Source organism: Centruroides sculpturatus, unplaced genomic scaffold (genome assembly GCF_000671375.1).
Source record: "Centruroides sculpturatus isolate CEXI.00-Female unplaced genomic scaffold, Cexi_2.0 scaffold164, whole genome shotgun sequence".
In the NCBI taxonomy this organism is placed as follows: domain Eukaryota; kingdom Metazoa; phylum Arthropoda; class Arachnida; order Scorpiones; family Buthidae; genus Centruroides; species Centruroides sculpturatus.
The window spans coordinates 577570-595119 of NW_019384679.1; the positions used below are offsets into that span (position 1 = coordinate 577570).

General features: G+C 31.0%; 1 protein-coding gene and 1 long non-coding RNA gene across 6 annotated transcripts in view; one reads left to right on the plus strand and one right to left on the minus strand.

The window, feature by feature from the left end:
• LOC111626927 (regulator of nonsense transcripts 3A-like) overlaps positions 1–11069 on the plus strand; it is a 20956-nt gene extending 9887 nt beyond the window's left edge. The window contains exons 4-10 of one of the 4 annotated variants that reach the window (XM_023370450.1): positions 1230–1328; positions 3026–3136; positions 3236–3306; positions 3391–3609; positions 6417–6670; positions 10089–10401; positions 10494–11069. In XM_023370450.1, coding sequence (XP_023226218.1) covers positions 1230–1328; positions 3026–3136; positions 3236–3306; positions 3391–3609; positions 6417–6670; positions 10089–10401; positions 10494–10802 — 1376 coding nt within the window. In that variant the 3' untranslated portion in view covers positions 10803–11069. The remainder of the gene's footprint in view (positions 1–1229; positions 1329–3025; positions 3137–3235; positions 3307–3390; positions 3610–6416; positions 6671–10088; positions 10402–10493) is intronic. The other 3 variants (XM_023370451.1, XM_023370452.1, XM_023370453.1) reach the window with 3 other exon arrangements.
• A 2210-nt stretch (positions 11070–13279) lies between these two features.
• Positions 13280–14981, minus strand: LOC111626942. Of its 2 annotated transcripts, none has more exons than XR_002756951.1 (3): positions 14786–14981; positions 14634–14715; positions 13280–13412 (listed from the first exon to the last, which is right to left on the minus strand). It is a non-coding gene; the product is annotated as an uncharacterized LOC111626942 (long non-coding RNA). The 2 variants fall into 2 exon arrangements; XR_002756950.1 differs by lacking the exon at positions 13280–13412 and adding an exon at positions 14342–14560.
• Positions 14982–17550: the final 2569 nt, after the last annotated feature.

The following is a 17550-nucleotide window of genomic DNA, read 5'->3' on the forward strand; positions in this document are numbered from 1 at the left end:
ATGAGGTCTGTCTTATCAGGTAAATTACTGTACACAGTGTATTCATTAATTTTCATTTTCATGTAGTGGCTCTATGCCTTCATAAAGGACGTACTTTTCCTTTGTTTAAGGGTATTTGGGCAGTTTATTCTCTGTTATATTCTGTACAAGTAAATACTGTACAAGTACAGTACAGTATTTTCTGAGGAAATACTCGTACTTATTTTTTTTAACCCCATTCCCGATAACTCGGCATTTTCACAAACTCGGCCACCCTTCGGTCCACATTAGGTCGAGTTTTCGAGGTTCTACTGTATTGAAACTGAGTGGAAATTAGTAAACTAATTAAGAGCTCTTTATAATTTCTTTAAAGATGTACAACATGTAGAACATTACATATCATATTGAAAATCTAAAGCTTTAGCCATAAAATTTGGTTATATAATGGTTTGAAAATGTAGATGATGTCAAAAGTACTGTCAACATCTGAAAATGTAAATAATTACAAAATTATCAAAATTATACAAAAATGTAACAGTTTTAATATTTCAATTTTTATTACAAATTATTTTTTTTACGTTTGTTATACAGTACATCACCTCATTATACTGTCTGTATACAGTACACGTATATAAAACTAGCATTCAATAGTTTAGAATCTGAAGTGAAATCATTTCTCAAAGAATTTCAGTTGTTACAAGTTGGTATCTTTTATTCATACTTTTTTGTTTAATGTTGAAGAATATTATGGAGTGATTTATAAAACCTGAAGTATTTAGATCTGTTTACTCTATGATTAAAGCTGAAGATAAATTTTTTTTGTAAAATTAGCAAGAAAATTTATTTGATATTCACTGAATGCAAATGCAAACATTTTTTGTTCAAATGTTATTGCTGACTCTAAAAAAAAAAATAGAATATTTTCAGCACATGTATAATTTTAAATTAAATTTAAGAAAGTTATTTTTCAAATATAATTTTTATTTTTCAAGATAGCTTACAATTGGAATCGTTAGAAAGACAGAGAATATTCTAAAATACTAGAAAAGAAAATTAACACTTAAATCTGTTAGTAATAATTGCAAAACGTGTAATTAATAATAATGTAAAAAAAAATTATAGTTTCATTCATAGGATTCTCTCTGTTATGTAAAATACCATAATCGGATTTTAATATATTTATAAAAAAAACTTCAAATTTATTATTCATAAAAAGTTAGTTACTTCTAAAAAGTAATATAATTTCTTAGGAAATGAATTCCCAGCTGTTGTGGAATTTGCACCATTTCAGAAGATTCCAAAAAGAAAAAATAAAAAGAGAGATGCAAAATGTGGAACAATTGATCAAGGTTAGTATCAAAAATTTTTGATTATCTATTTTTCACATAATTTATGAAGAAAAAATATTTTCATTATTGGGCTGAAATTGTAGACATAAATTCTCACTGTCGTCTGGTTGCCCATCTGTCTGTCTTACCTTTATCTCAAGAATGGAGTTAGATAGATGTAAGCTGAGACCAGATATGGAAATTAGGGGTAGGAGGCCCGATTAACTGTACACAAACTTCTGGTGAAAACTGGAAGCCATGTTATTTTTTATATTCATTAATAAAAACAATTATTCATTAAAAATGTTAAGAATCACTGAGAATTATGTTTTATATATTTTTTTCTATTTTATAATGCAAGGTGGATGAAATTATATGTGATGCATTAAAGATTAATTTTATTTCACTTAATTATTTCTCAAAGTAGTAATAAATATCTCTCTCATATTTGTAGAATATATTAAATTAAAATACCATATTTATTTTAATAAACAGCATTTTGTTTATAACTTTTTTTAGCTTTTAACTGTACTGTTTTATAAGAGGATACTAATATACAATACTGTTTACTGTTAGAGGACACTATTATTTCTATTCTTTGGGAATTAGTTGTAATTATTATTTGGATCTATCTATTAAATTATTTAATTAATGGAATAAATTTTTAAACCACATTTGACATGTTTGAAGTTTATGAGAATCTTCCCCTACATATTACAATTGTCTTTTTTACTGTGCACAGTGTTACGTCCATTCCAAAACTCATAAAGCATACGTCTGATACCCTTTTTATCTGAAGACCTTTCAAGTTCATTTTATTCAACAAAAATGTGAAGTAAAAAATTTAAAATACCATTATAAACAAAGAAATTTAAATTAACAATAATATGCTAAATTTCACAACTGTTATAATTAAATCATATAACATATTCAGTAATGACAGCTGTTAAAAATATTCAATCCAATGTGACTTTTTACTTACTAAACCATGGCATCAGGAAGTGTGTGTAGGCAACAAAGTCTAAGAGGAAGTTTGTAATATGGACAATTGAGATGAAACAGGAGGGAGGTTCTGGTGAAGCATAAAATTAGTACACATATGGCAGATCTGATGGCTACGTTTAAGATGCAGAAGTTGTTGATATGTGAACAGTTAATGCCATTTTTATTTTATTATACTGCATTTATGTATTTTATTTATTGTTTTAGTGTTTTAATTTATTATCAGGGCATTTAATTGTGCTATTTTTATCTTAAATTCTGAGTATTTGCAGTTTTCAGTTTATTGAAATAGATATTGATTAGGGTCTGGGAATGGATTAATTCACTTTCCATTATTTCTAATAGAAAAAATTGATTCAGACATTGAATGATTTGGAGTTCAAACATCCTCCTGGAATGAATTAAATTTGAAGTACAGGGCACCACCGTATATGCTGGATGTTTTAAAAGATTTTTTTAAAAAAATAATAAAATTTAAATACTAATAAAAATGCACAAATGACTACAAAAACTAATGACAATGCTTTTCTGACTTAAACACTACATGTAGGGATTCATGTCAACTCTTCTTTCCTTTTATTTGAAGTGGGAGCTAATCTCATGACTGTTGCCACTACAAAATTGATTTATTTAATAACTATTTATAATATTAAACAGGTTTTGCTTAAACTCTTTAATGATAAAATAAATTTCAGATTAAATTTTGAAAATTTCAGATCCTGATTACATAAAATTTCTTGAGACTGTACAGAATCCAGAACAAGTTATACTTCCATCTGCAGAAAATTATCTTGAAATGATAGAATCACGAGAAAGAGAATTAAAAGGTAACAGCTTGTCATTATATATTATTATTATTTAATTATTACAAGTTTATTATTTTATTTAATTAATGATATTTTTAAAAATATTTTATATTTGAATAGCAAACAATGGTATACCTAAAATTACAACTCCACTTATTGAATATCTAAAACAAAGAAAGCTGGAACAACAGGTAGAAATATGTTTATCTAGATTTATATACTTTAAATTTAATCATTTCATATATAATCAATGTAAAAATTCTGATAATTAATAGAAAATAAGGGAAGAAAAAAGAGAAGAACGTAAAAGAAGAGAAATGGAAAAGAGAAGATTAAGAGAAGAAGAAAGGAGAAGAAGAAAAGCAGAAAAAGATAAAGAAAAAGACAAATGCAAGGAGAAAAAAGAGGGCTCTTTAGAAAAAGAAACTTTTAAAGAACCTGAAAAATCTTCAAAAGTAGATGAAACAAAAGATTCTGAAACTGTAATTGTGAAGGTGGTGATTTAATTTTTGTTAATATTTAAATTAGTTGAAGCAATTTTGATTCAATTTGAGGTACAAATTTTATTTCCTGAGATTATAAAATTGCTTAAAAAATTTTTAAATTTCAAAAAAGAAATTTAAATAATTTGATGTGAATGATTAAATTTTATTNATAACATATTCAGTAATGACAGCTGTTAAAAATATTCAATCCAATGTGACTTTTTACTTACTAAACCATGGCATCAGGAAGTGTGTGTAGGCAACAAAGTCTAAGAGGAAGTTTGTAATATGGACAATTGAGATGAAACAGGAGGGAGGTTCTGGTGAAGCATAAAATTAGTACACATATGGCAGATCTGATGGCTACGTTTAAGATGCAGAAGTTGTTGATATGTGAACAGTTAATGCCATTTTTATTTTATTATACTGCATTTATGTATTTTATTTATTGTTTTAGTGTTTTAATTTATTATCAGGGCATTTAATTGTGCTATTTTTATCTTAAATTCTGAGTATTTGCAGTTTTCAGTTATTGAAATAGATATTGATTAGGGTCTGGGAATGGATTAATTCACTTTCCATTATTTCTAATAGAAAAAATTGATTCAGACATTGAATGATTTGGAGTTCAAACATCCTCCTGGAATGAATTAAATTTGAAGTACAGGGCACCACCGTATATGCTGGATGTTTTAAAAGATTTTTTAAAAAAAATAATAAAATTTAAATACTAATAAAAATGCACAAATGACTACAAAAACTAATGACAATGCTTTTCTGACTTAAACACTACATGTAGGGATTCATGTCAACTCTTCTTTCCTTTTATTTGAAGTGGGAGCTAATCTCATNACATGAGCCAATCGCAGCCCGATAGGTGGGAACTTTACGGACTAAGGCTGATTGAAAGGTTTTCTTCCATAAAATTAATCGATTCTAGACTAATTCGACTCAACATTTCCAAAACACGTATAATTTTTTGGGAATAATTCGTATAAACTAAGCTATAAACAAAAAATTGTAGGATTACTTATTGAGTGTGCACTGTTTGACGTCGCCACTGCTTAAGCTTGTTTTTGTTGCGGAGCAGCGCACCAAACGGTGGCCACGATTTCTGATAAGTTATTTTTCTGCGAAAAATTCGTTGAACTTTGGAGACATCATTAATATAAATAATTTTTATGGCTGTTGAATAAGAAATGTTTCTTTCACAAAAAATGTATAAAATTACAGTGCTGTATTAGACTTACGGTACCTAATTTACATATTGTACAGACGATAGTAAACTCAACTTTCTCACCTAAACTCCATAGCGTGGCGCTGGATGGCGGAAAGTATATATATAATTATAATAAAGTTAAAATAAATTAAGTTAATACTGTACAGACGATAGTAAACTCAACTTACCCATTTCAACTCTCTGTAGCGTGTAAGTAGTTTGGCTGTTTGTCTACTATTGGTCCAGATTCGACCAATCCTGTCGTGACACGAGTCGGCGATGACGTTTTACCGCGTTTTACGCGTCCCTTTTAGCATCTTTATATGAATACTGTCACAATTTTTTCGCCGCGTTATAGGAATCTGCATTATAGGAACCCACATTATAGGGGGGTCTACTGTATAGGTGTGACATCTAGAATGCTTGCTACATGTAATATACATTGTTCTAATATACATGTAATATCTTGCAAACAAAACTTACAATGGAATTGGCTAAATCTGTATTAGATAATGCATTTGATCTTGATTGGGTGAATATTTGGTTATTGCATACTTATTCTGACCTTACTTTAGTTTACTTATGGGAAATGTGAGAAGCCAAGGACGTAGATCTTAGTCCATGCTGCTTACAGGCACACGATCGTGAGATCGGCTCATTAACTTTTTATAGGAGGGCGGTAAATTATGTTTAAGAACGATCTAGAGGATTAATTCTAGATCTACGTCAGGTCCCGACACCAGTTAATCAAATTTAGATACGCGGATTAACACGCGTGATTCAGACAAAGATGAGACGTTTCCTTAACAAATAACGATTAAAGATTTAATAAAATAAAAGTAAATAAAATTACAAAGGGAATTATTCAAAAGTAAAATCAAGTGAATGAGATATTGAGATTAATTAAAATATACATTTCGAGAGAGAGAGCTCACAAATTCATTTATAATCACACTACCTCAAAGTTTACTTTGCTTTATTTTCTTCTGTATTTTGTGATTATTCTTCATTTCATGGGGAGGCCTTGATTTGGCACAAGATAATATGTTTTCTTCCTTTCTTTTATATTAACTCATTAGTGTACTTGACTGGAGACGACTAAGGGCGTTGGCCTTAGGGAGACAATATGGACTACATCGGTCTTCTCTGAGATCTTACGGCGTACTCCCCGAATCATGCCGATCTTTGACTATATCTCATGATTTGTGACCAATCAGCATATTTGGATTCTCTCACGTAAACGGATGAAATGGGGAATTATTGAGGGGTCGACAATTCCCATGGTTGTGAGATTTGTGTTAGATAAGTGGAAAAACAAAGGATGCTTTAACTTCCATTAAAGGAAGTGGCTTTTTTATCAGTTTTCCCACGTTAGAAAACCGTTAATTTCACACCAAAATGAAAGAATATTTTATTTCATAATGGATTTATTTTTTACCTATGTCTAACATTTAAAAAAAATTATTTCTTAATTATCTGTAAATTCTTTAATAATAAAACTAATATTTTCATAACAACAATAATTAATTACTGTGTAAAATAATAATTTCACTTTTCAATCAGTTTTTTAAATTTAAATTTTACATATTTATTGAAGCAGGTTTTAAGAAATCCAGAACGGGAAAGAGAGAGAGATAAAGATATCCAAGGATATGGACATCTTTCACAAAAGCATAAAGATACTTCTACATCTTCAATTATGACAAAACCTTCCAGAGACAGAGATAGAGGAAGGAAAGAATGGGAAAGACAACGAGAAAGAGAGCGAGAAAGACAAAGACTTAGAGAAAGAGAAAGGCCACGTACTTCAAGTATTCGTGACAAATTGAGAAAAGATAAGGATGATTACAGGTTTGTTCAATAAACTTAATAATTAGATCGAATTTAATTTGCAGTAATTAATAATTTAACAAAAATTTCAAATGTGTGTGCATGTGATTATATTTCAGCCTTCCTCCAAAAAATGCTGCCATCTCTTCCTTGAGCTAGGGCTTATTAATTACCCATCCTTGCTGAGTTAAAGAACATTCTCATAACAGTATTGAAAGTTGGATATTCTATCATTTTCTTAACACTAGTGTCCTACATTCTCTATTTCTGGTTTCTATGATGAGTGTCATGCCATTACTAAAATTTGCTAAGCATTAAGTTTGTTTTATAGATAGTATTTCTTTACAATTATCTTCATTACTTTAGGCATTTGGGTACATTTTACACATCTGGCCTCAACCATTCTTATGCAGGTTAATTTCTAATGATAGGGATCAGATATCTATGTTATAGAATCTGGTGTTTATTAAGTTTCCCTACATAATTAGGCTACAGTTTCAACTCTTATACAGCAGACCCCCTATAATGCGGTAGATACGTTTTGCTTTATATGAATTTTGTGTTGTAGGAATCCTTAAATACATGAGCCAATCACAGCCTGGCACATGTGCAGTTTACAGACTATGGCTGTTTGAAAGATTTTCTTCCATAAAATTAATCGATTCTAGACTAATTCGACTCAACATTTCCAAAACACGTATAATTTTTTGGGAATAATCCGTATAAACTAAGCTATAAACAAAAAATTGTAGGATTACTTATCGAGTGTGCACTGTTTGACGTCGCCACTGCTTAAGCTTGTTTTTGTTGCGGAGCAGCGCACCAAACGGTGGCCACGATTTCTGATAAGTTATTTTTCTGCGAAAAATTCGTTGAACTTTGGAGACATCATTAATATAAATAATTTTTATGGCTGTTGAATAAGAAATGTTTCTTTCACAAAAAATGTATAAAATTACAGTGCTGTATTAGACTTACGGTACCTAATTTACATATTGTACAGACGATAGTAAACTCAACTTTCTCACCTAAACTCCATAGCGTGGCGCTGGATGGCGGAAAGTATATATATAATTATAATAAAGTTAAAATAAATTAAGTTAATACTGTACAGACGATAGTAAACTCAACTTACCCATTTCANAGTCGATTTGTAAAAACCTAAAGCTAAAATAAAAGTTTTGAATACTAAAAAAAAGGTGAACGGCTTGCTCGGTGCCCAATAATGAACAATAATTTGAAATAATTCAATTTTGTGTCAGGTTGGCCTCCACTAGGCCCCCCCATAACAAAACTCTGGCTACGCCCATGTCTATACAGCTAACCTGCTCTAAATGTACCAGAGCATTGGGCTTCTCTGGTTAAAATATTAAAGTAAACACTCCCTTCTCTTCACATTTTATTTTTTAGTTTACTTTTTTATTGTAGACATTATCGCCTCCATCTTTTTCAACCTAACTGTAAATGTTTAATTTTGAATCTGTAGTCTGTTTCATTTCCTGATGACAATAACTTGTTGTACAAAATAAGTATAAGCACTTTTGATAAATGCTTTGTGTTTTATTTATTAAATAACACCACAAGCTAGTTAGTTTTAAGTTTTATTTAATCTTGTTTATGAACTTTGTCAACAAGAGTCTGATTGCTAAGGTCACAAGCTACAACTTTACATTTAGCAAGACTCATAAGAACTTCTTTTAAACAGTACAGTTTAACCAAAGCACAGAATAAAATTAAATCCAGAGATGGAAAAAATTAAGGGAATTTCTTAATTACTATAATTTATTTACAGTTTCTTTCACCCCTTTACTGAGATGAAGAGGGTGGTTAAGAGTATACAAGCATCAGAAATAGAAATAATAAAGATTTATTTAATAGTAAACTTTGCCTCAGACATCCTGCTGTTCTACCTTTGGTTGGTAACTTTGTTGGACGTGGAAATTCTATTTAAAAAACAGTTTTACATTATTGTATTGTAAGTGACTATTTATTGATTGAGTAGAGAAGTAGTCTTTTCAAAGAGGATCAAATTACATTCATCATTTGGGCCAAAAAAAATCAGTTCTGGAGAAACTGGTACATGGTTTTCTGAAAGTGGTAATCTTTGGAAGTTTGACTATATAAATTAAGAATTATTGACTTGCTATTTTATTAATAGTTATAGCACTTTACTAATTAAAACAAAGATTCAGAGAAATTCACAAGGAGATAACAATGTTGAAAGATGATATTCTAAATTGCCAGTCACAGTTACACTCATTATTAGTGGGTTGGCCCTCAATTGGACACTCAGCATGGATGAGGAATGGGGAACTCATATTACTAATAATAAATTACTGGAGTTTGAATCAGAATCAAATTCAGATTCCATGACAACAGCAGATGCTATGTGATACATACATACATACAAGAAAAACTTTGGCCATACATGAGGTGTTTAGTCAGCAGACAAGAGGGAAAGGGAAAGGGGGAAGAAGGGGGAGAGGAGATATAGTAGAGAAAGGTAGGATTCCTCTGAACAGTGTAGGTATGGCTACAGTACCCTCTATGTTTGATGTTGGCATGCAGTTTTTAGGCTGCAAGGCCGTAGTCTCCCGAAGGGTGTAAAAGAAAACCTGAGTGTAGCAAACACCAATAATTGAGTGATGCCATGAATAGCTAAGTGTAGAAGTTACTGCCAAGTGGCTGTTAATAGGAAGGCTTATATCAACTTAATACAAATAAAACTGAACACGATCGCAAAACTTAATACTACTTAACAGCTAGACAGACAGTGTGAAAACCAAATGAACACAATGACAAACTAGACAAGACAAATTGATCAATAGAGACAAACAAGCAAGACCCCAAAATTATTGTCATCATTTTTAAATGTTAACTTACTCACTAACTAAACTAACCTACCATAACCAAGGACAAACCTAATCAGATGACTAATGTTAACAAACCCTAATCTAATTTAACCTATCATTTAACTGGAAACCAAGCTAAGAGTCCCTAATCTAACTTACAACTAGGACTAACCGAATTTAGACGGAAAAAGATGCTATGTGATAGCAAGACATCCTAACTATTAGTGCATTGTAAATTTTAAATATTCTGATAACTGTAACGTTGTGCTCTGTTTGCCAATAAAAATTTATATTCACTTCATTATCATTTGAATTAATTATTATCACTATATAATTATATGAACATTGTAATTTATAACTGAAATGCATCATTACTTTATATTTTAAAACTTTTAACACTTAGCTTCTGTACTAATAAGAAATTTGGTGGAAAAAATATTTTACACAATGTGACAACAATGTTGATGATGTATTTGTGAAGTTAAAATGCTAAATGAAATTTTTTATAAAAATTTAATTCTCTCATTTAAATTGTTTAGATAGATTATTTCTAAAATTAGCTTTTCTTTTTTTCATATTTATTTTAGAAGTTGCACCAGTGAATCCGGACACAAGTCAGAAAATATACAAGAAAAAAATAATTTAAGTCATATTGGTTTGTCAGATCACGGAAAATTTAGTAATAGAGACAGAATGGAAAGAATGAGTGAAAGACGATCTAGTTTTGACGAAGATAGATATAATGTATCTGAATGTAATGAAAAGAAAAAGAGTTATACAAACTCTAGAGATTTTGATGTAGGTACTGTTGGCGATGATGATTTTAATGATAGCAAAGACACAAGAAGATCCACAGACGATTCAAAGGATCCACGAGTAGAGAGACGTATCAGAAATAAGGTAATATAATATAATATCAATATTTAATGCAGTCAGTCTAAATTTAATTAGGTCATCAATTGACAACATTATTTTTTAATGCGAATTTACAGGATCGTCCGTCTCTCGAAATCTACCGTCCCGGGATGAGACGTTTAAACACCCAGAGGAATACATCACAGAAGGAAGTATCAACATCTGCAAGTAATTCTTCCACTCCCAGCCCCAGTCCCACTCCGAGTAGTCAGAGTATTATATCGTCTACAAAAAAAGTTAGCAGCGAATGGAGCAGAACTCGTTCACAACCATCAGAGAATAAAGTAACTGCATCTGGAATACAAGACATAAATAAAAAGAAAGAAAAGGGAAAAGAAGTTAATTCAAATGTGGCAGAACTGGATAAGACTGACGAAGAAACATGAATTTCTGCAAAAGTGAATTTTGAAATTTTAAATTATATATCTTGTTTAACATGCTGTAAATATTTGGGATATTGTATTACTGCCCGTGTTAAACAGACATCCCCCGAAAAACTTTTGATTGCCAAATTTCAATTCTTATCCGATACCCAAAAACAGGTATTTCATGTCGAATGTGAAATTACAAAACCATTGATTTTCTAAATGTTTTTTTTAAAATAAATGAATGAAAATAAGTTATTTATTGAATTGCAAAATAAATGTCAGATTCAAAATATTTTAAAACATCACATTTATTTCTATACTTGACATATTTTTTTAATTAGGTGATTTTGATTCCAAATGTGTCAAAAATAAAATACAGTAATAATAATTTAGAACACAAACTGTAAATAGCTTCTTATAAATTAATTAACGAGCAATTATTTACTGTGACGTCGTCACAATGCCGGGCTTCAATTTAATCATATTTTTACTTTGTTTAATATAAAATATATGCTTTCCACCTCAAATTAGTAGTGGATTGAACCTGTACATCTAAATTTTCCTCTAACAACGGATTCGTGCCGGTCATCTATCTAACACCGTTCAGAGGAAAATTTTTGAATTGAAATAACATGACTTCCAGTTTGCATGGGAAGTTCTTATATAGTTAATCGGGGCCTTTGCTCTCAATCTTTTCATATCTGGTCTCGTCTTTCATCTATCCAACTCCATTCTCGAGATTAAGGAAAGAAAGACTGACAGATGAACGACAGTGGAAACTTATAGGTATACATTTTTATAGGAAATATATAGGTATACATTTATCTTTTCTTCTTTTATATTGATATATAACAGCGGGGAATGTAACAATGAATAAAGTTAAATCTAACGAAAGTTCATCACTAAATTATACGGAAGCAATGTTTGGTTCCGTATAATTTATTGATGAAACAGATAGAAATGGATGTTCGATTGAAGGCAGACGAGTCCGAATTTAGAAAAATGAAAGCAGATGTCGAAAGGAACTAGAGAAATATGGGAATAACAAATTGTGCCATTGAGTTATGTACCCTTAAAATGATTTTACGAAGATTTCCTGGCAAATATTTGAACATAAATTATTTTAAAAGATCTTATGACAACTGGTGAATTTTGATACAGTTTAGGAGCGATAATTTACGAAATCGCGAAAAAAATCACCAAATATGGACTTTGAAGAGTTGCTAAATTTTCTCTAGTTTGGATAATATTAATTTTATTCGTTTTAAGCGTCAAATAAATTGGAAAAATGCAACGTTTTCATAAAATGCAATTGTTTTAACGCGGTTTTATGGGAATACGTACTACTAATAAAATGGCATTTTATGAAAAACGAAAACATTTTGACGTGACTTATCTTTTTAGTTTATGACTTTATGTTATGAAATAAGTATAGTTATATGCTGCTTATCTGCGCGATTTGCTAGTTATGGCTCCGAGCTGAAACGCTATGACAGAATAAAGAACAAACAACTGTAGGCTTCTGAATCTTAGCTGTAGGCTGTTATAATAAGNGGTAAATGTTCAGTGTGACGACCACCAACTTCGTTACATAATGTGCAACGACGAACCGTAAGATGCCACGCTCCCCTCTGATGGTATTAAATGCTGTAAAGATGCGCTCCGTAAGCTTATGAACTGTTCCTACAGGTGTTGCGTACACAAGGGACTCACGTTGACTAGCTGTGTGTTTACATTACAATACCAGTGGATGCAAGGGGTGACCTGAAGAACGAGCACAGAGCACACAACGTCCTGTACACAGGCTCAGTTAGACCACTGTAGTTGTGTGTTTACAGTCTTTCATCCGCAGCAATAACATGACGTCAATGGATGGAAGGGTAGCTACCAAAGTGAAGAGCGGTCAAGCACTTCCTACCTGTAGACACTTTAGTTCAAATTTCCGATTATAGGTTCCTTACACCAAAACGTTCAAAATTTTATCCTTTACAATCCCCCAAATTTTTAAAACGTCATTCTGATACACCCNCACATTAAAGGAAAAATACACTAAAAACAACCAAAAATGCATTTATTTGTTCCGTAAGGTAAGGGACATGCCATCTGCAGAGGCTATTTACTGCTGTCAGTAATGTTATTCAATGTTTGTCCCGTTCTTCAGGTATAAAATTTGAATGCGATGAACAGTATGTTCTACAACTGATCGTAAATGTTTTCCAGGGATGTTTTTAACTTACAATGTAATACAATTCTTTGTCTGCCAGTGTTGCAACGTTTCCGTGATAAACCGTATGCCAAACCATATATGCCAAAGCGTCCCAGAGCTGAAATTTTTGAGCATTTTTAAAAATCCTTTTCCGCATCCTTTGCTTCGTCGGTATACAAATTTTGGCGTCAATTCACTTATTGGTTACAGCTACAGACTGCTCTGAATATAAAAACTTTAATAATGGCCCCTCTGTATATAAAAAATTTAGAATGATGTTTACCTTCATCAACCAATAATAAAGAATACAAGTCATTACGGCATGAAATAAATTTTCAAACAGATAAATTAATCCAAATATAATCCAATTTGTCAGTAAAATTTTTGTATCTCGTAGTGTTCCTCTTTGAATCGCATTCATTCTGCATTTAAATATTCTGTTACGTGAGAAGCTACGAAATTCGAGAAAGTAAATACTCTACAATTAAAACTTACGAAGCGTAAATGAGATAGACGATCGATGTGAAAGTGCAGACAAATTCAACTGCGGTGTATACAGCTAGTATAATCATTAAAACTAAATAATAATAAAAAGAATAATCGGTTATTAATTCGAAATTAACAAAATTTACGATAAAGAAAGGTACATTTGACGATGAAAAATCTGTTGCAGCCACATTTCTGCTCTAATTTGCCGAGAATTCTTGTGTACTTGTTGTTGGAATGCAATTTCATGGATATTCGGTTGAGCATTTCTACTAAAACTTCCATATTTTTCTATTAAACTTACATATGGCTAGTGCCAACCAAACTTTCTTTATAATCTGATAAATTAATTTAATTCAACGTTAATTTTAAAAGTTTAAAATTTAAAAGAAATTGAAATCTAAAAATATATACATGTTTCAGTTTACTATTCTATCGTAAGTTATTCCATATTGATTTTTTATAAGCCAAAAATAATAACTTACTTGCTTACCGAAGTTTACTTATAATCAAAATTCTCCGAATAATATCAAAAGAGAAAGCGAAAATGTAGAATATTATTGAATATTTCTATTTAAAGATGACGACGACAATAGAAAAATCGAACAATATATTCGAACAATTTGTTACTTTCGAACGTTCGATGTTCCTTACAAATACTTCATGAGTTATGTCAAAACGTTAATTGATCTGAAATATTTTACTTAAAAATTTAGAATAATCCCGTTTTTATAATAAATTAAAATTATAAAAATGAAATTTATATATGCCAAGTACTATCATTTATTCTAAAATAATGTTTTAAAAAATTCTAGAATAANTTTGCTTAGTCGGTATACAAATTTTGGCGTCAATTCACTTATTGGTTACAGCTACAGACTGCTCTGAATATAAAAACTTTAATAATGGCCCCTCTGTATATAAAAAATTTAGAATGATGCTTACCTTCATCAACCAATATTAAAGAATACAAGTCATTACGGCATCAAATAAATTTTCAAACAGTTGAATTAATCCAAATATCACCCAATATGTCAGTATAACTTTTGTATCTCGTAGTGTTCCTCTTTGAATCGCATTCTTCCTGCATTTAAATATTCTGTTACGTGAGAAGCTACGAAATTCGAGAAAGTAAATACTCTACAATTAAAACTTACGAAGCGTAAATGAGATAGACGATCGATGTGAAAGTGCAGACAAATTCAACTGCGGTGTATACAGCTAGTATAATCATTAAAACTAAATAATAATAAAAAGAATAATAGGTTATTAATTCGAAATTAACAAAATTTACGATAAAGAAACGTACATTTGTAGATGAAAAATCTGTTGCAGCCACATTTCTGCTTTAATTTGCCGAGAATTCTTGTGTACTTGGATACTCGGTTGAGCATTTCTACTGAAACGTCCATATTTTTCTATTAATATTTTAAAATATGTCTTGTTAAAGTTCGATTTTTTCCAATCGTGAAAAAATTGTTCTAAGAAGTTAAAATTTAAATTTGAAAAATTCTGGGAAACGCCGTCTACTGAATTAGGACCTATGTTTTTTAAAACTGTGTAAATATATTTAAACTGGCTCAAAATTATAATAATTGATATCATTTTTTAAAATATATATTGAGATAAATATTTATCTTGATATCTTTGATATTTTTATTATGATCTAAGATGAATTTTTTAAAACTCTTTCCTCCTTGTCGGCAATGAGGGCCTAATTTTAGCAAACCAGGTTTACAATGGCGACCCGCTTCTCTCACCGGATAGTGAGAGAAGCGGGTCGACATATACGAATTTCCTCCGGCTCTTCGCGAGTAATTTCGTATGATCGAGCAAAAAGCTTTGGCCGGCTCTTCGGAGGATAAGCGACTACGCAATAACCTCAATATTAACCCCGCTATAAGAGAGAGAACATTCCATAACTGCCAGAAAAATTATGCGACTCGTTGCTAGAATTTTTTGAAATTTTTGAGTTCAGATCTCAAAACATGAGGATTTGCATAAAAACTCGGAGAATCAAATTTGATACTATTCCAATACTTTTTCCTTGTTATTTATAAACATAACAGCCGGAAATGTGAAACAAATCCTACGGGGAAAACGTAAGACATGGATACCGTAACCAAAGTTATAAAAGGGTTCCCACGGTTTATGATTTGCTTAGAAATGACAAAGACACGTTCAAAAAGGAAGAACAATCTGGGCTATACAAGATACCATATAAAAATGATCAATTAGGCTTGAACAAAGAATATATAGTTGTCACCACCAGGAATTTCAGCAAAAGACTAAAAAAGCATATATACGATGTAAATAAAGGACACTATACTACTGCACTATCCAGAGTAGCACAAACCGAGGGTTCGGTTGTTGAATAAGGCTAGGATTGTTAGACCGGTGCGCTCACCGTCTTTAGCAATGACTGTAGAGAAGTTTGAAATATATAGATCCAATCTTACTGGTAAATGTTTAAACCATAAAGATGCCACGAGATTACTATCAATGATCAAAAATAACGCAGTAAAATATAATATGTAACGCGCACTCTGTCGATATAATTTTGTATATTGTGTTGTATATTGTGTTGATATAGTCTATTTGTATTTTATTTTATTCCATGTACTTTAATTAGTTCAATTTAACATATTTATACTATCTGTTACATTTTTTATATATTTGATATTTCAAAGAGATGTTCGAAACAGTTATAAAAAATTTGAATTTTTTTTCCATATAATCGTCGAATCTGGAACCAATACAAAAAACGTTCCAGAGAATTCAAAATACCTGACGATGGCCTGTAGATCAGGTTGAAAACGTTTGTAAAACAATAAAAATTGGTTCTCAGAGACATTAAGGTATGTGTCATAGTATTCGAAGAACCTCCACAAGTACAAAGTTGCGACATTCAAATCGCTAGCGGCCCACCAGTAGCGTACTGGATAAAACTATTAAACATTGGTAGCTGGTCACGAGTTCGTGCCTTGCCAACAAGTTGGTCATGTGAAGTTTACCGGATATTCTTCACGTTAGTAACACCTAAATATGGGCCAGTTTCCCATAAAAGAACTCCCGGGAAGAATTTCCCTTCGGCTGATCGGTTTATCTAATTTCTGGTTCTTTCTTTGATAAAAGGGTTTATGACCCGAAAGTTCTCGGGATAGAAAATTGTAAATTTAACATATATTCTCCGATGAAGTAAATTGTTTTGATACGTTTATTTTGACTGGAATGGTATAATACGTTCGTTTTATAGCGTTATCATTTCCTCCATTGCAAATTCCTAAATAGTGATTAATTCAACTGATCTGATCGTTAACGATAACTAACTAAAAACTATCCTCGACGTTCCAATGAATAAATTAGCGCTTAAATTCGTGAATTGCCAATTAAGCCAAAATTCCAAAAGGAGTTTCTATGCAGAAAACTTCTTTAGATAACTGTAAAAAAAGATTCATCGCCGAAAATTGATTTCTACACCCAGAAATCTAGCTTTTGTACTTACCTGAAAAATTAAAAATTCCTTCACAAAATATTGCAATTGTCACTTTGAAATCGCTGAGCGCTTTTCATAAGCTTTCGCTCTCGACAATAAAAAACGTAAAAACGAATTGCTTGTTTATTGTTAATCCTTGTTTATTGTTTTATTTCTATACTAGCTGTCACCAGTGTTGCCACAATGAAATTTCAAAACGTACTGAAGCGCCTTCAAAAAATGTACTATTTTTTTTCAAAATGTACTACAGTTCTATGAATACTATGTTTACGTGCCTATATATAGGGGAGATCGGGGCAACTTCGGCAAGCGGGGCAAGTTTGTCAAGCGCTTTTTTTAAAAAACAAATTAAAAGGAGACTTTGGTTATAGGTTAGGCAGTTGAGTTTTATTAGTGGCTTGTTGAGTGTAGTGTTTTTATTGTTCTCCAACAAGCGTAGTTGAATTATCAAGCAAATTTTCATTTTCGTTGAATTCCATATAATATTTTTTTTCCATTTATATTGAATTGGCAGGTTTTGTTATAATTCCATGATAACGAAAGTTACTTTTCCTGTTAGAAGGATGTAACTTCAACTT